The sequence below is a fragment of the Apostichopus japonicus genome, chromosome 9 (genome assembly GCF_037975245.1).
Source record: "Apostichopus japonicus isolate 1M-3 chromosome 9, ASM3797524v1, whole genome shotgun sequence".
NCBI lineage: Eukaryota > Metazoa > Echinodermata > Holothuroidea > Aspidochirotida > Stichopodidae > Apostichopus > Apostichopus japonicus.
This window is the reverse complement of record NC_092569.1, coordinates 4,358,223-4,383,245: the sequence shown is the minus strand read 5'-3', so window position 1 is coordinate 4,383,245 and position 25,023 is coordinate 4,358,223. Positions and strand designations below refer to the sequence as shown.

The window sequence follows — 25,023 nt, the reverse complement described above, 5'->3', positions numbered from 1 at the left end:
AAATTTCAAAAGGGGAGGGGGAACCCCCTCCCCTTATATCCAGCCCCCCCTTAGCCTCCCCAACTAAAAATTCCTGGCGCCGCCACTGCTCGTACAACCAGATAAGGTACACAAAAATACTTTCCCAGTCATATACGTCTTGCTATCGATTTCATGCCATTTCTGAATTGCTGTGATTTTTTCTCAATTAGATGTATCTTGTAGGCCTATACATAATTTGTTACTTTGGGTGACGTAATAGCTTTTACAGGGCGTTGCTAATTACCATTTCGGTTGTGAGCGTGATTTACACTTTCTTTCTAAGGGCTTGGAATCGCCGACACAATTCCGAAGTAAAAGTTAAAAGGGAAATGATCCAGATCGAACTTTGTATACAAAACCCATCATAACCGATGGCATAGTTCCATTATTGTCGAAAAAGTTTTCCCGATGGGCGTAAGAACTCGAGAAGACCAGAGATTAACCGCTTTTAATACGAGACAGTTTGGGGACATATTTCAACTTATAGAAGTCTTCTTGGTGAGATGTTAAAAGAAGTACCTATAAATAATTGACAAGTTCGTCGCTTATAACAAAATTTAAATTGCGAAAATAACGTGGTGGGGTCGAGCAAAAAAAGTCCAAGGGGAAAAAGGCAAGATTTGCCCAAATTTACTTTAAATCCAGAAACTTGCCAAAACTCCTCAAATAATAAGAGCAGTATAATCTCAGAGCAAGTGATGAACAAATATGGGCTCAGAGGGCACCCTTGACGGACACCCTTAGTGGAGACTCTGAAATACTCGGAAAGAAAACCATTATTAACAATACAAGATGAGACATTACTGTAAAGAGTTCTGACCCACGAATTCAATTCTTGATATCAATAAATTTGCTTATTCAAAATATCAATCAATTTATAATATCAAGGTATCATAATTCTTTCAATGTTAAATTAATGATATCAATAAATATGACGAACATATCAAGAGTTCAGCCATATTTAATGATATATCACTAATTCGAATTATCATCAAGCATGACGTACATATACATATTCAGCCATATTTAATGATTTCATAATTCGAATTCTTGATATATGACGTACATACCACGAATTCAGCCATATTTGGACCAACCGATTGATCTCGATTTTATAGATAGATGTGAATGATGAGTTGAATCATAAGCTGACTTGTGTATCATTCATTCGACTCAATTAGCATGGCCGACCGTCGTCGGAGGCATAGCTCCTACAAAATTGCTAAAAGAAGAGCTGAGGCCATTACATTCCTTTCTAATATTTCCCTCAGTGGAAAGGTAGAGAAAAAGCACCGTAAAAACGGGGAAGGATCAAAACAGAATGTGTCTGTTGTCGACGATGACACTAAAGATGATGTAGGTTTTAAAGTTAGGCCTAATGTTAACATTGCTAACGTGCGTGACAGTACTACTACTCCTAGTCGTGTTTCCATACCGAATGTACTGACGTTAGAAACTCCACAGGGTAAGTCAGTTAGGCAACGGAACAGTGCAAGTGCAACATCGACAAATGTCAGTACCCTTTCATTCTTGCATACCGAAACTGGCGTTCATGAAACGCCTACATCTTCAACAAGTTCAAAACTAAGAAGGTCTCTTTCCGGTCCCAGAACACGAAGGACGTCTGGAGGACATACTCCACCGAGTTCACCTACGAAAGGGTAGGTTAATTAAACCTAACAATGTTGGCCACAGGCCATTCCCATTTCTTTGAATATAGGGTAGGTTGAGTCTAAGTAAAGTTAAATACCAAGCAGGCCTTCAAAGAACATCCACAATATCCCATACGGCATGTGGCCTCTTTGTCCGAGATTTAGGCTAGTAAGACCAACTACAATCGCAATTCAAAGGAATAAGAACGTTGTCGTGGTTCACCCATTATGGAAAGCTGATCATGTCTCAGAACTTCAGGGAACTGCAGGTTCACTACAAGGTCACTTGTAGTTATATTGACTGCACTAGGAATGTTTTATCTTGATTTTTGTCTTGAATTGATCTAGCATATGTACATGCATCCAAGTTACAAAAATTAAAAGCTTCAAAATCACCTACAGCATGGCTGACTCAATATTCAACAATATAGAATATTTCAACAGACCAGCAACTTCTATTGTATGAACTGCAGAGCACAACATATTCTGTCCCACGCAGCCTGGCATTATGCTGTGCATCCTATTCCTACATCTTACAAAGTGCCTAAGGGTAATGATGGTAATATTGCCATGGTTGGTTTCCTCATTCCCTTTTGAATGGCATTGACATTTCAAAGACTGTCTAAATACATGTCAAGTGTATACCCATGCTGTGGCCAAGTGGATAAAGGCTGTGGCAGTTGAAGCAATGAGGCTTAGTTATCGGGAGGTTCCGGGTTCGATGCGCGTCCGGGTCATAGTAAGGTGGGTTTTTCTTCCAAGAGTAATCTACAGTTTTCCCTTCTGAAATAACTCTCTAAATTGAAAATATTCCAGATTAGAGTTAAATTGTTGAATTGGAAGCCACCCGACATGTAAGTTGCAATCCATAAAAGCCCTTACGTGTTTCTCCCACATTTGTGGTCGCTTAGGAGTCGTAAAAAGAACTGCTGATTATTATTGAGTGTTTGTCCATTTTTCTACTCCCAGAAGCGGTGACAGATTCTTCGTAAGCAGATCCTTCTCAAGCGAGCCACGCCATCACCTTGCGAAACAAATCCCATCTGAACCGTACTTGAGTGTATCTAATCACAGTAGCAACGAAGAACTCCAGCATGTCATCACCATCAGGAAACTCTCCAGTTTGGAATCGCCTCCAGAAGGAGCAGAGATGGATTTCTCTAGGCAGAGATTCACCAGAGGCTTTTGCAGCGGTGGTCGGTAAGAATAACGCAGGGTGACACTCACTTTTTTAAGGGATTTTAATCCAGTGGCGGACAGTGGAAAACTGATTGTAAGTTTTAGTTGAAAACCACATCTTCATATCCTGTTTCTAGCTTATTTGTCACGATGGCAGATCTTCCATTTAAGAACTTTCCTGTAAAGATTACAGTCTTTGCGTAGCTGTCAAAGATATATCTGTATTTAGAATTTCACCAAAGCAATGCAACCATTTATACACAGTAAATATTGTTGTCCTCTGTGGGTACAGTAGCTGATTTAAATATTTTAAAGAGAAAACAATGATGACATCTTTACTCTGTTGTTGCCAGATGCCTGGTTTGTGTAAATTATAAATATTATTATTATTATTTTTGGGGGGGGGTTGGGCTGGGGGGGGTGGGCAACTCTGGAATATTGATACACAGGATTGGCAATTGTTAGCTCACCATGCCTTAGACACTCACCTGTTTATTTATTATAGGGAGGGACATATTTGTGTGCAATTACGTGCATTGTGACTTTGAATAAAATGTCTTGTGTCATACTGAGACTAAGGCATACTGCAAGAACTACACTAACTCACAGTATAAGAAATAAAACCACAAAGCTCATTTGCAGAACAAACAGTTATTAATTTGACAGTATAGGTTCCAATGTTTTCAGGGTATAGCACAGGCTAAATTCCAGTAGATTTTGTTGTTTGCCTGAAGAATAAAACAAGTGCACTTTCCTGCCATTAGAAAGTTAAAGTTGCTGTAATATAATTAATTCAAAGGATATGCAAGTGGGAATTTTGTTTTATCTAGTAAAGTGTTTTATGCACTGGCATTTTTTCCCCCTTCTCTCTAGCAAGTGATTAAAGCTTTAAATTCTAGGCCTGTATGCTATGATTAAGACATTGTGTTTTCTTTCTTTCAGTGTTGTGCTGGTATCCAGCCACAAGGTTCCATTTGCCATCTGGTCTCATTTGAGATATAAAAGAACATCACAATATGCTCACATCAGGTTAGTAGTCTGTCATCTCATAATCCATTAAAAAATATATATATATTAAATTACATTTGCACTTTTCCATTGTTAATTTGGCTCAGTTTTCTTGTTGCTTTCATGAAGTACTTGAAGTATGGATGACGCTTCTCAATTTTTTGGAATTTGCCTGAAATCTTGGGTCAATCATGTGACCTTTTAAAGTGTTCTAAATTTATAAAACCGAGCAGATAATGAAAGTACCAAAACACCTGCAAGTATTGCATGATAAACAGTCTTTGTTGGGTTGTGGCGGCTGGAGGGGGAGAAAGGCAGTGGTGGGGGGTGGGGGAGGAGGAAGGGTGTGGGGGAAATGAAGGGTGTGGGGGTGATGTTTGGCCATGTGGGTGGAGGATGGTTGACAGTCGGGCATACTAGCAAACTAAGCATGCTCTTTTACAATTCACCATCAGTGTGGTCAATTATTTTTTCAGTGATAGAGCTTATTATTGAAAGCAGCCCACGACCAAGAACCTTTTCTTTTTCGTTGTTTTCACTTGTTTTGTGACCAGTGTGAGTCTTGGTATGGTTCCTCAAAGAAAATAAAACCACGTGACTGTTTTTCCATTTCTTCCTTTGGTATCTTCCCCTCTATGTTTGTAAATGTTCGTTTCCATTTCGGTAGAAGAGACTCTGAGGCGTTGCCCAGACCCAGAGTGGGCTCAGTGGTCCTACCGAGGCTACTGGAATTATCACAGGACGTACCTCCTTACTCAAACACCCTGGATGGTGTAGAGCTAGGGGATGAAGGAAAGGTATGGCAATCTCACCCTAATGGTGCTGTGAAGGGGTGGCAGAAGATAAAAGGCCCTCAAAGGAGACACGTCTTCCTGACACTTGAAGCAGTTCATTGTCATATTTTTTTATTATGATCTTTTCTAAACGGAATTCCGAACGACCTTACAAAGCGGCTTTAAAATTGAGTGATTTTGAACCAATTTAAATTTAGTAGTTAATTTGTGGGTATCGTATCAGGGTTCTAAAATGTGGTTACTGGAAACTTGTGGCTGATGAAGTCTACATTGACAGTAACGCTATCGCAGGGATGTGCTCGGGAATATATATGAGTGCCGGGTGGATTTTTCTGCGGTAGTGTGATCCACGTCCTGGGGGAGGGGTCCCCCTCCCCTTTGGAAAATTTTTTGGCAAACGAAGTACGCTTAGATGGCAAATGGTGCTTTCTCTTTCCTATTCTCGAACTAACTTCTGTGTTGAGTATTCACCCATATTTTGATAATGGTAAAATTTGTTAAATTAATCATAAAAACTTGTCCCGGGCGGAAATAGTTAAAATACCGTCTGTGCTGGTTGGCGGCGCCCGCCGTCGTCCAGTGTGAGCACATCCCTGTCATAGTGTGCATTGTGTACATTATCATCATGTACGTTTTCAGGGGGAAAAAAAGCCAAAAAACTTAAATAACTTTTAGAAGCTTCGGCCGAAACACGGTCTGAAAGGCTTTAGGTCAAAGGATGGACGTGCAACCAATGACAAAGTTTGTTGTTTGTTTACACCAACAAGGGGACGGACATCTTCTGCCACTCCCGACAGCCGATAACTTTTTCATTTTTGGTTCCTGTTCATTGATATAATTCCTTCTCTTCTATAACGACCAGATACGACCAGGAATCCTCGTCAGTTTTGCATCCTAATACCAGGATCACAATAACCCGATCCCCTCGAGGAGAGAGACGGCAGATGATGATTAATTTATTAGGGGTAGCAGATTTTATGGATGAGGAAATGGTAACATTGCAGTAGTCATACAGCACCTGCACATCCTCAGTAGATCTCCAAATTACAGTTTTTTGGTTTTTTCCTTCTCTTGTATTTTTGTGCCTCTCTCTGCCGCCGTTCTCTCTTCTGCAGCTCACCTTTTTGATTTGTTTTTTCTCTCTTTTTTTCTTCTGCCTCCTGTTTGAATTTTCATAACCTTAATGGGAAATGGTGCTTTATTATACCGGGGGTAACGAAAGCTTCTATACCACGTGCGGTAATATGCCATAAATCATTTGCCTGACAGTTTTTTTTATTTTTTTATATTCAAAACAACGAAATGTGTGCCTCGCAGGCATTTCGACATTTTGACCATCATCCAAAGGGTGGCTGTATGCCTTAGAAGAAAAGTTTTGCTCTTTTAAACAGAATTGCTAGTTTTCATCAAATCGGCTGGAGGTGTGATATCAGATCGCATGCAAAAGAATTTGGAAGTAGTCGTAGACTGTTGGGTATGGTACAACTTTAAGACCAACATACTGTAGTTATTTATGACAGCATGCCCAAGAAACTCCAGACCCTTCTATGCCCCCCCCATCTGCCCAAGATGCCCCAGTGCCCTTGTCCTTTTGCTTATTCTGCTTCTCCTCCCCATACCTATGTGTGTATAAAAAGCATACTTCATGAAATTCTGTATGCTTAGCATTCTTAGGCCTTTAATGATGTTTAAGGAATCCAAATAAGTATTTTTGATTAGTCCTTATTTTGCAAAACCTTCATTTCATATGCTGAACAGATTTAATAAATGTCACTTTTTTTCAGTGTGTATATCAGGGATGTAATGAAGGGATAAGGCAGGGATGATGTTATTGAGTAGAATAGAAATTAAAAGTATTTGAATCAGAATCACTCTATTCAGGAACGTATTCTCAAAGTTTTACGAAAAAATATCTCAACAGACTATATTTTGCATTATATTAGTCCCCCCCCCCCACTTTTCGTTCAAGCATCCTTCCATTCTTGTAAAAGGTGCCCTTTTGTTAAGAAAGTCACAACAAGTTTTAATTAACAAGTTTTGTTTCGTTGAGAAACATTCCAAATATTGAAATTTTAGTACAGAATGTACATATAAGATCAGTATTTTGTTGGGACGTTAGGAGGCGATCTTTGCCGTCTGCCCCCTTCAAATTAAAGTCACATGCAATTAAACAACGCAATTGATCGAACAAAGAGATCCTCCTAGTCATTTTTTCACCAAGTTTTTTTTAAAGATTTCAGTGCAACTGTAAACATAATGTTTTTACTCAGATCCATCTTTCATATTAGTATTAATCAGGAATACAAATCAACTTGGATTTTTTTCCCCCTTCATTAGTTGGAATGAACTTAACATATCCAAGTTAATGATCTGCACTATTACATATTTATGGGAATTTTTTTCATTTTTTTATCAAAAAAACCTAAAACAAAATCAACATTAAAAATCTGTTCCGATGAATTTCTGTGTGTTGTATGTCCTTCTGTCTGTGCACCTCTTTTGTTGAGTTAAACCTTTTTCTCAGAGTATTGTGAAAAAATGCTGTATATTTCTGACAACCCATTTCATTCACTAATCCAACAAGTTTTATTTGGAAAACCACTGTGCCCACTCGTGAAAAAAAAAAAAAAAATACAAGTATGTGGTCTAAATATTGCCAGGTCTGTTGGTTAGCTCTGCTAAGTCAACAGGATATGCTGTCGAGTGACTCATCAGAGTTTATTTTATTCGCAAAATTAGATTGAAAGTGACTTCAAGTGAGTTCAAGTAGCTATAAATAAAGTGCACAATGTTACATTGACCTTTACAATGAACGTTAAAATATGCATTTCAGTGGCCAGAATGGAAACTAAATAAAACAACACTGTACAATGAATGGGAGAAACGAGTGTTCACCAGCATATAAAAGTACTTTTCTCGTTTTGTTCAGCGAAACAGTTCAAATGTTGTCATACAAATATTCATCAAATATCCATAAATCAAGTTGGGAGTGAATCTCTATTTTCAAACCCATTTTGAACATCCCATATCTTCCGTAAATTTGTTGTTTTCAACACTTCGAATATATTTACCTTACTGATAACGATATAAATGAGAAGAATCTTTCTCTCGAGTGCGGAGAGGAGGTGGTGGTAATGGATTTGGGTTGTGGGAGAAGGGAAGGGGGTATGATTTTCTGGGAAGTGGGAGGGGGGGGGAAGGGAGGGGAGGAGGGAGGAGAGATGGAAATGAAAGGATGATGAGGTGGATCTTCCTTGTCCTTTGAAATCGATATTTTGAGACATTACTCAATAAATTGGTCGTTCAGATATTGCATGACAAGTGGTTGAAAATGCACTTGATGTCTTCTCGCCACTCTCTTAGCATCTTTAAGCTCGTTATGTATGGTATGCCACATCAGAGCCTACTATATTGCCTTAATTACACACACCATCCAAGTTTTACATGCACCGAAAAAAACAAAACAAAAGCACAACATTTGACAATCACAAAATATTGCCCTCCTCTTGCAATCCGTGTAATCTTCTAGTTTCTCTTCAGTAACTTCTCTTTTCACTTTGGGCAATTTATTTTCCAAAGGGTCTCGCACTATTTATCGCTGTATGGAAGAATTAGATTGTGTTCCAACACCTCGTTTTCCTTTTTTGTCTTTCAAATGTTCCTTTGTTTCTATTTTTTTTTAATTAAGCACCCTCTCGGAGGCAAATTGTTCACCCTTGCACCGTTGATTTGGTTTTTCTTCTCCCACCTTAGTTTTTTTGTTGTTGATAAAGTGCAATCTCTCGTTGTTTTGGTATTTGTGTTTTATAATGTATTCCTGAGTTGTCTTATTTTCTTCAAAATAACAAAAAAGGCATTCACAAGATGTCATTTGATTTATTGTGTTGGGTACAATATTAGTTTTGAAAGTTGTCAATTTTTTTTCTTTCTTTCGTTTTGAAATGAGCACATTCCCATTCATTGCTCCATCCTAGAGAGCCTTGGTTTCCTTCTTTGTGTTTGACACAATCCGAAAAACAGGCAGCTCGTTGCTGCGCAAGAATATAACTTGAAAAGTTGGACATTGGGTGTCCAGTGTAGTACTATTAGATGCAAAGCAAAATTTGTAGTAAAATATTGATATCTGTTTGTCTGTGTGTTTGTCTGCAAAAGTACAAATGAGCAAGTTTTGTGTGTTTTTTTTTACCAGATCTGGTGAAGGGTTCGTATAAAGTTGTAAACAGTTCAAAATTGACAAAAAATAGTTCCATGGCAATTACCCTCGTTATAACACGACACAAATGTTTGTTTATGGGGCATTATGACTTGGGGATGGGGGAGGGGAGGGGAATTCACCCTACTCACTTCTCCACCCTCCAGTTAGCTTACTCACTTCTCCACCCTCCAGTTAGCCTTTTGATATAAAATATATTCCCATAAAGCAGCTTAGAAACCTTCCACTGGGAGTCATTAACTGCAAAAACCGACCCTGTCGAATGAAAACAATGGGCCAGTCGGCTTATGCCTGAAGAGCTGCCTAGTTAGATCACAACTAGATCGAGTTTCAACAATCATCCGCATCTTCACTCTTAAATATTAATGGGAAAACATCCTTTTTTTGAATGAAATCTATGCAAAGAATTGCATTCCTGTGGTTCATTTAAATTCATATTGCTTTGGAAATATATGCTGAAATTAATTTCTAACAGTGATAACAAGGTGGTTTTGAAGGTTTCATATTAATATATATGAATATGCATAGATCCCAACTGAAATCACCAATCACAGCCATTGGTTGTAGTATGAGTATGTATAGATTCCAATCAGCTATTGGTTGAAATTGTACATATCCCAACACAGCATTTTACCTACAGTGTGTCTCAGATATTTGCATAAATGTGTATGCTGTAATTAATCCCTTTGATTTAATCATCCTGATGAATATTCAGTGTGTTACAAATAATCAAACGATTTGTTACAGCATTGCTTCACTAATCACTCCCTTCTGAAGGAATTAAAAAAACATATGCTATGCAGGATAATAACTAGTATGATATTAAACACACAAGGACATTGAATGGGAGGGCTACAGCTCTGTTGGAATTGCTGGTTGTTGACTTTATATCTGGGGAAGGTTAAAAAGCCCATGTTTGGAATGTCACTGCAGTAATTAGCAGTACCAGTAACTATTTCTAGAGTTGTATGGGTTCGGTTAAGTCATCCCAGTCAGATATAGTATGGCTGCATGTTGTGGACTTTTACTGTAGACTTTGCAGAAAGAAATAAAAATTGAAAATATACGAGCAGCATTTGGGTCAAATAACTGCGATAGTAGCCACTTTTCATAAGTTGTTTGGTATCAAACAAAAGTGTGACACATCTTTCTCAAAAAACATGGAGAGGTGATGGGGTTGGGGGGGGGTATTGATGGTGAATGGGGGGTTAGGGACTGTCCTATTCCATCTCCCTCAATGCATCAATCTGACCCTCTCTGCTGGACACTTTCAATCTGCAATTGTGACCATATGAATTTGACTGACCTTGAAGACATTGTATGGCATTGATTTCTGTTTTTTCAAGGTTCTGTTCACTAAAGCATATAACACACATGACAGCTATGTTGTCACCTACCATGTGACCTACCATATGACCTACCATGTGACCTACTATGTGATACTCATGCCTTGTTGTGTTCTCCTTTCCACAGACTGTGTCCTATAGTCACATGCTGATACCGACGTTAAACTCCAGCTCTCTGGCCTTAAGGAAACATACGGTCACAGAGGGCATATTGGGGACATCCCCAGCACTGGCTGTTGGAGGGGTCATAGCTCCTGTGTCTACTATCACTGAGAGAGGTAAGGTACTTTATCAAAATCTCATCTGCTGGGTGTATATATTACATAGAAAAAGTTGTGAAAAACATTGTAATAACAAACAAGACATCTTATTGAAGACGAATAATCCATCCCTGCCATTAACCCTTTCTCTCCTCCCCATACCATACCCTTTGCTGTTTTTTCATATTTGTTGATGTACCCTGATGCTACCTTCTAGGGCACTACCATCTCCCACACCCTTCCCAATTTTCTTTTAGAACAACTCTGCAACCCTGCTTTGGTGTTATCCTACCTAAGTTCTACTCTCTATATAGTCTAGAGTTATACTCTCAGTTATAGAGTTAGTTATACACTCGGGTATAGAGCTGTACTCTTGGGTATGGAGTTATACTCTCAGGTATAGATTTATACTCTTGGGTATAGAATTTTACTCTTGGGTATAGAGTTATACTCTCAGGTATAAAGTTATACTCTCAGGGTGCAAATTTATAATCAGTTATACTCTCAGGGTGTATAGTTATACTCTCGGGTATAGAGTTATACTCTCAGGGTATAGAGTTATACTCTCGAGTATAGAGTTATACCCTCGGGCATAGAGTTATACCCTCGGGCATAGAGTTATACTCTCAGGTAGAAATTTATACTCTCGGGTATAGAGTTATACTCTTGGGTAAAGAGTAATACTCTCGGGTATAGGGTTATACTCTTGGGTATAGATTAATACTCTAAGGGTGTATAGATTAATACTCTAAGGGTGTATAGTTACACTCTCAGGGTATAGAGTTATACTGTCGGGTATAGAGTTATACTGTCGGGTATAGAGTTATACTGTTGGGTATAGAGTTATACTCTCAGGTATAGAGTCATACTCTCAGGGTGCATAGTTATACTCTCAGGGTAAGTCTTCAATCCATTTATTACACAATGGATTTACCACCTTTTAACCTAGAATGCAGATCTCACACAATGGAGCATTTGTTTATTCCAAAATCATTGCATCACCCCTCATATTGTGTTTGAAAGTGAACAGAAACAATCAAAATGCATCTCAACATTGTTATCGTCCTTAGTGTGTCTGTAACCTTTTAGCAACGCATTCAGATCATTCTATCAGTTCTGCATTGATTTACATCACCACGTGTATGGTATATTCGTTTGACAGAGTGAACAACCAGGATTCAGAAAACACTGCCTGTTTATCAGCATGACAGCACTCTTTGAGACTGAGGGTTTGATATTAATATGTTTTTCCTTTTGCAGAGGTCGAAACAAATCCAGAAATTCCCTGCCAACGTGTAATCTATGACCCCAATAATTTGGACGACCCTGAATTGATATCGGGAAAACACAAGAAACTTTTCCAGTTTTCTTCTTATCGGGTAAAACTTGTTTATATTATGTTTTTCTTTGATAAATAGGTGAAGCCAAGGAGGTCAGGATAGTCTCTTGGTTTTCTCAAAATTTTATGATTATCTCAATTTGATAATATAAATCATATGTACATTGTTGTAGCAACAAGTTGTGATTCTAGTTTTGATTCATTGCTGGAAGAAAAAAAAATAGGTCAAAGTTCAGGTGAGGTAAACAGAAGTCAGAGTCTGAAAACCTTGTGAACAGGATAAATCAAAATTTAAAGGTTGGTTTGAAGTTCATATTTGGTATGTGCATAGTGATTGCAAAGGAATAAAATAAACTTTATTTTTGGGAAGGTCAAAGGTCATTTGTGGAGGTCTGAAGATGTTTTGTTTATTCCGTTACGACCGTCTCAAATTTGGTGATGTTTTGTGCATGCATCATGCAAAGGGCAGAGTGAATGATGCCATCATGGCAGTTAAACTGAAAATGTCTTTTTTTTCTTTCTCGTTGTAATATATAAATCACTTTTCCTCAGAAAGCACTAATATTTCCACCAAAATAAAAACTTGCATTTTAATAAATTACTAAATACAGAGAAACATCGATGACTAAACACACACATTCTGAACGTATCACATTTCAAGGATAAATCAAAGAAAAAGATTACGATGGGAAAGTAAAGCGTTTAAAAAGGATCTGCCCTGTTGACCCCACAGACCACTGGTCTGCTGTCATACATCCCAATCAAGGTTACACCGAGTCAACCATACCTCACGATAGAAACAAGATACTGAGACGTCGCTTTGAACAAACAAATAAAAATATTCTACCCTTTCAATCACCAGCGTCAATGATGAGCATATATTTAGTATTGAGGTGAGAGGGGTTGGGGTTGGGGGGGGGCTGGGTTTTTTTATTACTGCAAACTTACTGCAAAATATCATTTTTTCCTGTTCTCATTCTGCTTTAATAGGTGTCTGTGATTGACTACGCAAAGCCGTCCGCCCTCAAGAGAGATATCAACGAGAAGTTCAAAGCAAGATACCCCGGTATCGATTTAACCCTCAGCAAACTAAGAAGGTGTGTTGTTTGTGTGTTCACGTGGTCTTTAAGCATTTATAATTGACAATAAAACACATAGCAGATTGTTGTGTTGCTGGATGTAATATTAAAAACAGCATCAACAGCTATCAGTGTTCTCACACAGAAAAAAAAAAAAAAATGCAGCCATGTTTTGTATCAAAAGTTTGAAAATAGCAACAAAACAAAAACAAACTGGCTGGAAGAGAATTTAAACCAGTGACATCAGGAATACAAATTTTAAAGACCCAGAGATGGAAATTATAATCCTGTGGTAAATTGTGCAAATCTTGCCTTTTACCACAGATTTTATTTGCTCTTTTCCATTTTTTTGTTGAAACAATTTCCCAGTTATTTTTCTGAAGTTTATCTTTTATATTATCTTAGATTATTTTTTTAAAGTGAGCATACACCTGCTAATTTTGTTAGGTTTTCAAATTTCAAACCAGGAGTCAAACTTCAAGTCTGAATTTTGTCCCTTCCCTTCCAAGTGTGCTTGCTTTCAGGCAAAGAAAACTTCTCGTATAACTGCGTATTATCTTAGCTGCACTGTTGCAAACGTTTGCAACAATTTTTGAAAAGAGACAAATGAAACGAACCGACCGAGCAAAATCATTTTGCATATGAAGTCGTCAAAGCGTTTACCTCGGTATTCAAATTATCAACTGGTGAGATTTTGTCAGAAAAAGTCCAAAAAAACAGTCTGCAAATTTGGATCTGATTTTGTTTTGGCTAACACTATAGCCTTCCTTATAGCACCTTCAAAATAAACAGTGATGCCATGTTTTATTTTTTTGTAATTTTTTTTACATTGTATCTCATTCATTTTTCGTTTTACAGTATAAAGAGAGAAATGAAGAAAATTCTCGTAGATGAATGTGAGCTGGATCCAGGCGTTCTCGCCCTCGCTTATGTCTACTTTGAAAAATTGGTGCTATATGAGAAGATAAATAAAGAAAATAGGAAGCTTCTGGCAGGTTCGTATAAACCATTCAGAAGAAGTTTGTTTAGGGGGGTGGGGGAGGGGGTGGGGTTGAATCAAAATCAAAATTATGTATATGAAGAGAAAGAAGCAAGAAAGAAAGGACTTTAGTTTGCCAAAATGTTACGATCTTTTTCATAGTTACAAATCAACAGTTAGTTATGCCAAAAGTTATCCTTTTATCCAGCTGTGTTTTGAAGAATAAATGGGCCAAATTTTAGAACATAACTGAGAGTTTCAAAACACACATCTTGTTTATTTTTATTTCATCTGATAATGGTTAGCTACTCTATAATGATCTATATGTTATCCCACAAAAAAATATTTGCATTGCCTTGTTCATTTAGCTAGTTTGTCTATGTATTTGCTAGATGTATGTAATTTTGCTTCACGCTGTAACATTACCTCTTTAATTTCTCGCTTTCTCAGGTGTATGCTTGCTCCTCTCGGCCAAACTTAATGATATCAAAGGGGCCGAGTTACAGACACTAATTAAGGTATGTTGAATTGTCTCTGGATTGAATTAATTATGCCCTCTCCTACAGTGTACATACATGTAGGTCATTATTATGTTGGAATTTTCGGATACTTTTCGGTCAACCAAAATTCGCTCTTCGGACAACCAATAAGTAAGACGTGCTTTGTCCAAGAGACAACCAGAAAATCCATTTAAAAGAAGGTTGACATCTCAATGTTACGAGTGCTCTAACTCTTGTGAAGAGTTTGAAATATGGGGAAAAAAGGACCTTTACATGAATGTGTGATAGTTTATTAGTGCCAAGAAAAAAGAACGAAAGATTGGTATTGTATTGGTTGTGGTTATAATGGAATGCAGAATGCAGGTTTCAACATCAATTTTGACACTAGAGCAACAAATTAGCAACATAATTTTGTTCCAATGCATTTATTTGGTGGTGAGACATAACCTTGGAAACACAACCATCAAAGCTGAAAGAATCATATCGCAGTTGAAATATAGATTAATAATTAATAATTTTAGAGACTGATAGATCACCCTGATGCACCTCTCTGGGGTCTGTGTGAGGTTGGGAGGGGCATAGGGTTACCATGTGTCCTAACTTTCCCAGGCACATCCTCTTTTGACTTATCTGGGTGAATTTACAGACTTAAAATGTATTAGTACAAATTTATTAGTACTTCAAAATACAGATTAAAAAAAAAAAAAAAAAAAATCAGAATTTTAGGTAAGTCAGATATAAAAATTTAAGTCAAAAAGAAAAAAGGCTCTTTTGACTCTCATTGGCCATCTACCGTCTCCATTTTGAGTACAGCAATGCAATAGTAACTGTCAATAGTAACTGTTCTTGATCTTACAATGGGAAATGGCTTCTAACATCCAAAGTCCTGCAGAATTATTTTGTTTGTCTTACAAATGGGGAGGGGAAAGGGTTCAACTTGGACCCCGCCCCCTGCAAAGAAAGAACTAGGACCCACAGTGAAGCAAAATGGGGACCTGTGAGAAGCTATATGAAGATGTTGAACAATTAAAAGGTTAAAACTGACCTCTGCCTATAAAGTGTATGTGAGAAATTTTCTACAAGAGAAAAAGGATGGTTCTGTTTTTGAAGGGTATATTTTAATTTTAATAAGTTTAAACTCTTTTTCCATAGTATAAAGTCTCTTTCATTGTGATTGTTATAACTCGTACAAGCTGTAACAATAGACGTTGATTTGCTTTGATATTCCTTTGTTGTCAGTAATGATTGAATGACACCGATTAATTACACCATTGTCATTTTCACAACAGGAAATCGAAGATACATTCCGAGAGAGCCGGAAGGACCTTTTCTCTTTTGAGTTCCCAGTACTAGTTGCTCTTGAGTTTGCCCTTCACATTCCGACCCAGGAGGTGATGCCCCACTATGTCAGGTTGATGCAGTCGTGACATGTCTTGAAGCAATCGCCACATCTGACTGAGGTAGCGCCTCATTACGTCAAGTTGCTGCAGATGTAAAGCATTAGTACCTCACAACAGTAACTAGAGGCAACATCTCATTCTCATCAGCTTGATGCAGTTAAATGGTGAAACATCACAACATCTGACTGAGGTTGCGCCTCATTACGTCAAGTTTCTGCAGATGAGAGCGTTAGTACCTCACAATAGTAACTAGAGGCAACATCTCATTCTCATCAGGTTGATGCAGTTACAAGACAATGGTGAAACATCACAACATCTGACTGAGGTATTACCTCAATGCACCAGTAATTTACAGACAGGACATGATGTAACTATTGATATAGCTTGTGATATCAAGTTGGTATAGTCAGGACATGAATATTACACCATACAACACCAGGCTGAGGTATTACCTCATGGAGGTAGTAGGACATGATGTAACTATTGATATAACTTGTGATATCAAGTCGGTATAGTCAGGACATAAATATTGCACCATACATCAAGCTGAGGTAATACCTCACTTCTTCAGGTTGATGAATAAACCAGTCCTGATACCTCAACACCATCATGTTGATATTTAGGAAGTTTTTCAGTGGTCATTTGAGGTTGGTGATGATTAACCCTTGACATAGGAGGTTTGTACCTCACTTACAACAAATAAGGTCACAAAGGTCACTTCTTCGTGGAAGGATTCCTTGCTCATGTAAAACTGTACAAAAACTTATGTTAATATGGGGGATGGCAAGTAAGTCCAGATCCTGGTGAACATTGGAAAGCTCATTACAAAAGTCTGTCATTATTTCAACAGTGTAACATGTTCACTCCCTCAACTATAGAGGGCACACATTCTTTTAGGTTTGTTGCTGCATGGAGCATACAGCCTACCTTGAAATGTTAACTTGAGATTTCTGCTTACTAGACCAAATTAAAATCATCGCTTTTTTTTAGGCTTGAGGTTTTGGCTCATTACAGCTCATTTGAAAATGATTGATGAGATTATGACCAAAGTTTTAAATGTATGTGTTCGCATAGCTTTGAATATCCAGTATTTTGTTTTGACAGGACGAGGGGAGAAAAAATATCCAACATGTGGACATTTTTGAAGGCTGGATATTCAAGTTCTCTAAACTGCACATGATTGCACATTATTTTCACAATCATTAAAAGACAGTGGGAAACTGATGTAAACATTAAGAATTCTATCTATAAATTTTAGTTGATAAGTGAAAAGGACCAATTTTGTTTGAAATGAGGGGTGGGGAGGGGAAGGGAGTGAGTGGGGGGGACCAAAGAAGGTCAAACTATTACAGTACCTTTAAAACATGGTGATAGTTTAGTTCACAAATAATGCTTTTGTACCCCCCTTTCTTAACATGCCAGCGCTTAAGTGGCACACACTATAGGAAAGAATGCCTTGAGACACCATAGTGCAGACGAAGATGTATTAGTGTCCAATATTGCAAAACTGGGAAGGACGGGATAAATTTCAAGTTAAGAGGACAACCTCTGTTTGACATTTCTAATTCTACTTATTTCGTCTACTGTTTGCCAAAAATCCAAACAAATTGACACCCAGCATAAAAGTTTATGCAACATTAATTTCATTCGAGTAAAAAATTGAAAGACAACAATACCAATTTTAGTCCTGTAAAATTTTGTGTTATTACAGCAACTAAGTGCCAGTGACAAATTGTTATTGTCCGATAAATGATGCCCCTCCCCTTCCCCCAACAGTCCCCCTCCCAAGGAAATACAAATGATGAACCGTCAATGTTGCCGTGAATATGTTAGCAAGTTGAATAGTTGTCACTCTTGGACAGACTTTCAAAAAGCATAAAACAGGCAAGCCATTTTCCCACATGTTTTTGAATGTCATCGGTATTTAAATGTCTGGGTGGGTTTTTACTTAATGCTTGAGTGAAACTTGAGCATGGGAGGCCATTGTCGCCTGACTTTCTGGCACATTTGAGGGGGGGGGATGGGGGAGGGGAATGGGCAGGGGAGGGGAATGGGCGGGGGAGGGGGTATGGGCAGGGGGAGTACTGATGAGATTTAACCTTGGAAAAGGATACAAGATTTGTTTTGTTGTTCAAAAGCCAGTCATTTTTGTCTTGATGCTAATATTGTCATCAGGAAACGGTTGCTTCCTTCCCTCTTTTAACGTAGGAAGTAGGAACAATGTGACATTTTTCACCCGTTTCCCTCAAATATTTTTCTTGTTGGTCAGAATGTACTTTTTATAGTGAGCAGAGAAGGCAGTCGCCCACAAACTTTGGGGAATGGAAGATAATGTCCTTAGGAGCAAAACAATTCAATTCAGCACGCACTAAGGAGGAAGTTAACCTTATAATACTTAATTTTTTACCACTTCCTTCTCGGTTAAATGCTGCTCACCTTTATTCATATTCAAAAAGGCCAGTCAGTTAAGTATTATAAATGATAGTTAATAAACAGAGTATCAATGAACAACAGGAAGTACATACACTACAGCGGTGTATGTGCTGTGGGTATATTTATGTGCAATGTTTTAAGCTGATAACTTAAGTAAATACAGAAATATAACTATGATTCTGATTTTGTTCCTTATTTCTGTGAATGATTTTTGGGGCTCAAAACTCATTATTTTCCCCCATCCTAACCCAATTTCCCTACTACGATGTAATGTACGTTTTTGTTTCGAGGTATAATTTTAAATGGAATAAAGAAATCTGGGGGATTTTCCCAGAATCTTTTATGGGATGCAGTTGAAATTGAAATACAGTACCAACGTATGTTGGCGTGAGAGTAAAAAAACATCATTCAACAACAAAAAGGAGTTTACCCCTGTTCGACCTCGCAAGAGGTCCTATGGGGGATAATAATATGGTTTGGTAGAGTAGATACTTTTTTTTTTTCTTTCCTATGGAAACATCATAAAAGCAACAAACATAAACATCATTGGAAACATCATTAGAAGTACATGCTGGATTTTATTTTGAAAGTGGATGATGGATGGGGGGGGGGGGATATGCTCCCTTGTTAGTAGGTTAAATATCTCAATGACACCCTACTCACCACCCTGTCATGAAAGGAATGAGTTTAGTGTTTCAGAATGCTAACCCAGCCTACCATCCTTTCAGGGTGGTGTGGAATGCACCACTGCATATGCAGGAGATAGATGCCTAGACCAAGTGTCAAACTTAGGTTACAGGCTATGGTGATGTACTGTACACTCCTTTTTCAAGCTTAGTATTTTCACATCTTAACTTTTTTGTAGGGGGGGGGGAGAGATATGGCCATACCCCTACACTGGGTATCAATTTCAACTACCCCTGGGCCACATCCTTCCCCTTCCTCTTAATATAAGTTGCCTCTGGACCAGCTGATAGTAAAGCAATAAACAAAAGAAGGCACATTAGACAATGATATGTAATAAGACAGAAAAAACATCTGTTGTTTGTATGTTTCACAAAACAAATTTGAGGACCTAAAACAATAAATAATTATGAAACTCTTTTTACTGTTACAGCACAGGGAAGTCAAAGGGTGAGAAGATGGGGAGGGGGGGGTGGGGAGGAAAAAGTAATTTATATTGAGACTATTTATCGGTAATTTTTGCAATAATTGCAACAATCTCCTGTGGAACAACTACCTCTTTATATATACTAAGACAATTTGTGGAATCAGTCAAACTGAATCCCAAACAATGATCCAATTTCCTGAAGCGCCACGTTTCACTTCATGTCATTCCTTTTACAGGAACACAGACTATGGGAACACAGAGGCAAGAGGTGAAGGGTGCACAACCGTCTGTAAGTGAAAATTTTTACCTCCTGACTTTCCAACCGCATTTGTAATATAGATTTAAGAATGGACAAACTTCAGTGATAAGAGCATACAAGAAACCCAATGCAAGATTCAGACACCCAGTGGTTACATCAGAAATAAACTATAGATCTGACTCTATGCTTGTTTAACTCGATATCAGAATTTACTATCATAATGACGCTGTCTATTCAAATTAAGACGGGGGAATTCAACTTCAGAAAAAAGAATAGACAAAATAAATATTTTCTTTTTCATGTCCACATAGACTCTCAAAACAGAGAAATAGAATAGCTGTTTGACTAAATTGTTACTGACAAGCCTTGATACCTATTTACTCCAGAGAGAGAGAGCCTGTTATTTTAACCTTCAGAAGGAATAATATACTGGATGCAACCATTCTGAATTGATGCATCAAGTCTAAATAAACAATCCAAAGCATTATTAACAGCTTAATAATATACTGTAGCCTTTAGAAGCCAACCACTTTCCTCTTTCAGTGAACACATCCTCATTCAACGTTTAGAGATTATTAATAATAAGTACAATGATTAATTACTTTGTAAAATAACAAACAGAAGTGTCTCCACATCTCGACTCTTTTTAATATATTCAAACATAGATTGCTTGGTAACAAACATAAAACTTCCCCAAATAACGACACTACATCATTACTGACATCAAGATGACGGGCAATCGAAAGAGAGATAGTGGATGCCATATGATGGGTACCGCTGGTACAAGTTACAGCACGAATGAATGTCTCGATTTGAACTTAACATACATACAAACTGGATGAGAGGGTCCACCAAAAACTTGAACAAATGTCACCGGTATCTAGTAAAATTATTTCTAGAAATGGATTTACTCTATATTCTAAGAAGAAACAAACTCAACATGAAAACTGCAATCATGGATGATCACAACAGGGAAACAGAATATTTAGTTAATAAAGTAAACACTTTAAAATCTCTGCTTGTCTCTCTTCCTTTCAAAGGAACTTTACATTGAAGTCTTGCTTTGTCTTTTATCTGTGTGGGAAGGAAAGTGTGGGGAAAGGTTCCACTGTTCAGTATGGACTAACCTTGCAAATAAATTGCTTACTATTTATAATAATACCTTGCGGTGATGTCTCTGGATAAGTCCCAAACATTTACAAACAGGAAAACGAACCTAGAGTACAGCTTAAAGATGTTGTCTCTTTTATAGTCTATGGAGGATACTGAGAATACTAATTCATGGACTGCTAGAGCTGCTGAAATTAATTTTGATATCCAGAGGAAGAAAACGGTAGGGGAGGGGGGGGGGGGGTGGGGATATCCAGATGCAATTTATGATATCTTTCCTCTGACTTCTACGGTGCTACTGGCTTAGACTTTCATTCATTCTCACGTTTTTCAATGACATAACTCTCCAAGTGTGAGTTGCACTGTAACTGTAAATCTGCTCGCTTCCACAACAAAAAAATATAGAAACTATTCAATCCCAGTCGCAGGATTTGGCTACGTATACATCATCTCCGCCATAGCGGACATCTTTTTAGGGATGTGCACGAGGTTGTCAAAATAACCGGCCAATTCTTCCACCGTCGTGTCATCGACGGCCGCTGCCTGCGATAATCTGGCCTGCTGGGAACACGACTGTTTGGACATTGCGATATTGCCCCTCCTGTTCAAAGTTCTTTCCGAATTTCGATACTTCCATTTGGCAAAAGTGTTCTGCGGCGGTTTCTGATCGGGCACTCCGTACTCGATCCGAGCTCCGACGTTAGCGAAAGAGGAGCCGGCCGAATCGGCGAAACAGGAAAATGCTGCAGCTTGCGGGACGACGTCCGCACTTGCGCCACGATGACCGTGGACGGAAGAGGACGAACGACTTGTCTCTTGAACTTTAGCACTGACCTCTTCCGGCCGTTCTTCCTCGATCGTCGCTAACGTTCTGAAGGACGGCAATTTATTTTTGTTTGTCGTGATGCTGAGTCCTTCGGTCAAGATGAGATCTTTGGTTCCGCTAATCCTCTTTGCCATCCTCTTCTTTTGAAATTTCTCCTCTGCCGGATGCAGTCTCTTCCGCCGCGTCAGGGAGGTCTTCCAGCCTCCCGTCTGGCTGACGCTAAAGTTAGACGGGCAAGAAAACGAGAAGCTACCGTCGAATTTCAGATTCGACGGATTGGAACCGTTCACAAAGACGGCATCTTGATTGCTATCATTCTTCCGGTTGCTGCGGTATTTCACCACGCAGAACTTTGCTGGCCTGACCAGAGGCGCCTTCTTGGAGGTTGTGGTCTTGTGAAAGGTTTTCAGAGAAGGGCATCGATGCCAGCTGTGTGTCTTTTGCATGAGTTTTCTTCTCCTCCAAAGATCTTTCCTGCTGTAAGAGAAATGTTACAAATGAAATAGTTTATTTTTTTAAATGAAAAAGTAACAAACTGTTATTCTAAGCCCAAACAAACAGTGGGTAGTAATAAGGTTTGAGTCAATTTTGCTATAAGTTCTACAGTATAGCACTTTCAGGGCATAATTTAGTGCTTGAACTTTGTATAGCACTTTTGAAGGCTCTGAACGTTACCTTGCAAAGTACTATGTTACCTGTGTCCAGATACTGCTATCACCTGTACAGTACATCTTCACAAGGTATATAGCAATTTGTCCATTTTGCGAAGCGATACCGAGTAGATATTTTCCGACTGTCCAGTGATATGCACTTGCATTATAAGGTTTAACTTTACGCTTACCAGTCAAAACGTCCCTTTACCAAAACCTCCCCGCTTTTGGTCAAAACGTCCCCGTTGGTCAAAACGTCCCCGTAAGTCAAAACGTCCCTGTCTATCACATTCATTCACAGTTGTGAATATATATTAATTTTAAGTTATAATTTGAATTCAGAAAAATAAAATAAACGTAGTGTGCTGTAGGAAAATATATATCACTTACATCCAGCCTGTCTTGCATATTCCAAAAGTAACTAAAAAAAAAAAAATTTTTTATTTCCTTCCCTCAATATCGTATTAAATTCAGAAACCAAATTGTGTTTGAAAAAAATCATATTAATCTACAGCCCTCTTGCATCCCTTTTTCTATTTATAGTATCTTACCTCAGAAAATTATACTCAAAAATGTTTCCGCCCTCATAACCGGCACTTCCCACTCCCTAAAAACTGTGTTTTCAACCTGAACTATACTTATCCTTACTCGTTGATTTGAACTAAAAACATCCACACTTGCATTCCAACTGATTATAAAAGCGGGGACGTTTTGTCACGGGGACGTTTTGACTGCGGGGACGTTTTGGTAAAAAGCGGGGACGTTTTGGTCTTAAAAAAGCGGGGACGTTTTGGTAAAGGGACGTTTTGACTGGATACCAACTTTACTATATAAGAGATGTACATGTGACTGCTTTTAATAAATAAACTGCTGTAACTTACTGTACAAGAGGTTCCAACCAATGCAGAAGATTTTGCATCTCACAAATATTGATGTAATACTGTAAGTGGGGTTCAATTTGCAAACATTAGAATTAAACTTCTCAGTTTTTGCTGCAATGTTGTCAGTGAGAGGTAACAAATAAAGTGTTAGCTTTCTTTCAACCGATGAATATGCTACAGTATTACTGTACCGGTACAGTAGTAGATTGTGACAAATTCCAAGTGACTCATTAAATGTCTGCAACGCAATGGATTAAATCTAAATCATTCAAACATACAAGTATACATAAAATCACACACACACACATTCGTTAATGAAAACTAGGTCTGGGCTATTATCTCAGCACACCTGTAACAAAATCAAAACATGACATAAACTTACTTTTGAGGGTCAACTTGTAACTTCTTGAATATTTTATGGAGGTTTGGGCTGTCGTCAATCAATCTGACCTCTCTCTCTTTCTCTTCCATTGTTATGTGCATTAATTCTCCTTTGTAAGATCTACAAGGAGTAGTAAGGGGAAAAAATAAACATGTCATAAGAATGCAGTCAAGAGGAAAAGCCTAGACATAATTGTGTCTGTGGCAATGACAGCCATTGAATTATTATGTAAAATTACAAAGAAATGTAACCTGAACACTGGCTTTTCATGTTTCAAGTTGTAGCCAAGACTAACCTAAAGCCTATCCTTGATTATGACTAGTTCCTATGTCATTTTTTTGTACATCATGTTTAGCCTAGCTAGGCCTAGGCTAGGCCTAGTTAGTATTACTATTACTAGTATTTTCCTAATCCTACTGAAGCCCTAACTTTAGCATCTATTTTAGGTATAATTTTAGGCTAGGCCATTGTTTTGAATAGTTATTGATATCCGGTTTCAACACTAGTAAGCTAATAAGTCAGCCAAACTTAAGCCAACTGTATCCTGAATTAGGCTAGACAACATTACAATAGTGCGAATATAGCGATATGCACCCTAGCCTCTAGCCTAGCTACATTGTTACTTAGCCTTAGTTAGTCTGTGCGACAAATAACACTTAAGCTTTAAAGTCTTGCCAAAAAACTCAAAGATAACCGACTATTACGATACTTACGGATTATCTGACTGTTTTACTTTCTGTAAGCGATGTCTACGTTAATGTAGAAAAGGTTTGGTGATATAATTGAAGGAATATCCTCTAACTGCACGATGACTAAGTGAGATACGGTAATAACAACATATACACAGCATATGTAGTAAGCGTTACGTAGCAAAATTTGAGTTATTTATAGCACATAGTAGCGTGCATCATTCATACATCATTTCACGTAGTACTAGTAGTAAACACAACAATTATGTGTAGAAAGTGATACGTCATTATGAATATTCATATATTATTTTTCTTTCTTTCGCATTTTGGTCTACACTTCGTACCGTACACAGCATGGTATTTTCACATATTTTATTGCAATATGGTTACGTGATGTAATTTACTTCTGGGTCTCTTACACAATTGAGCATCCGGCATATATATTTAGTCCTATATATTTATATATGTATATATATGTTTATATATATATTGTTTTCCTTCTTCATATTTATGTGTAAGTTTGTATATTGTCGGTAACTGATTATATGGGAACAGCAATCGGTTGCATAGCGCATTAAAAACCTTGTAGTAGAATCCCTTTAAGAGGGATTCACTACCAGTTCAGGGCCTATACTGAGTGAATTTTGTTGCATCTACCACCATTATATTTTATATTTTATGCTAGGATGTTGACGATGTATGACAAAAATTACCGATTGTGCAAATATAGCCTATATATATATATATATTATACATATATTATATAGATTATTCATATATTATACATATATTACACATATATATATGTTATGCTAGGACGTTGACGATGTGACAAACTTTCACCACTTGTAACTCAAATTCGAATATCTCGTGGGCGGGGGGGGGGGGGGGTTACGGTACTTAATTTGCAAG

General features: G+C 37.9%; 2 protein-coding genes across 3 annotated transcripts; one reads left to right on the top strand and one right to left on the bottom strand.

Annotated features, from left to right (window-relative positions):
• The first annotated feature begins 1,026 nt into the window (after positions 1–1,026).
• On the top strand, positions 1,027–18,380 carry LOC139974419 (CDK5 and ABL1 enzyme substrate 2-like). 2 transcript variants are annotated; one of them, XM_071981562.1, is made up of 10 exons: positions 1,027–1,682; positions 2,643–2,873; positions 3,795–3,881; positions 5,517–5,646; positions 10,341–10,491; positions 11,734–11,852; positions 12,803–12,909; positions 13,750–13,886; positions 14,321–14,388; positions 15,660–18,380. In XM_071981562.1, the coding sequence occupies exons 1-10, from the start codon at positions 1,204–1,206 to the stop codon at positions 15,795–15,797; spliced, it is 1,647 nt and encodes a 548-aa protein (XP_071837663.1). In that variant the 5' UTR covers positions 1,027–1,203; the 3' UTR covers positions 15,798–18,380. The 2 variants fall into 2 exon arrangements, with proteins under 2 accessions (XP_071837663.1, XP_071837662.1); XM_071981561.1 differs by lacking the exon at positions 5,517–5,646 and adding an exon at positions 4,528–4,657 and having other exon boundaries at positions 1,065–1,682.
• Positions 17,438–24,295, bottom strand: LOC139974420 (uncharacterized). The gene is made up of 3 exons (XM_071981563.1): positions 24,136–24,295; positions 23,423–23,542; positions 17,438–21,986 (listed from the first exon to the last, which is right to left on the bottom strand). Exons 2-3 carry the CDS (start codon positions 23,521–23,523, stop codon positions 21,119–21,121), a joined length of 969 nt encoding a protein of 322 aa, XP_071837664.1. The 5' UTR covers positions 23,524–23,542; positions 24,136–24,295; the 3' UTR covers positions 17,438–21,118.
• Positions 24,296–25,023: the final 728 nt, after the last annotated feature.

Bases quoted from the DNA above. Each gene is read 5' to 3' on its own strand.
- LOC139974419 (XM_071981562.1), top strand. From the start codon at position 1,204: ATGGCCGACCGTCGTCGGAGGCATAGCTCCTACAAAATTGCTAAAAGA. The intron at 1,683-2,642 runs GTAGGTTAATTA...TTCTACTCCCAG, and splicing joins CCGAGTTCACCTACGAAAGG to AAGCGGTGACAGATTCTTCG. The intron at 2,874-3,794 runs GTAAGAATAACG...TCTTTCTTTCAG, and splicing joins GGCTTTTGCAGCGGTGGTCG to TGTTGTGCTGGTATCCAGCC.
- LOC139974420 (XM_071981563.1), bottom strand. From the start codon at position 23,523: ATGCACATAACAATGGAAGAGAAAGAGAGAGAGGTCAGATTGATTGAC. The intron at 21,987-23,422 runs GTAAGTTTATGT...TTTCTCTTACAG, and splicing joins TTACAAGTTGACCCTCAAAA to CAGGAAAGATCTTTGGAGGA.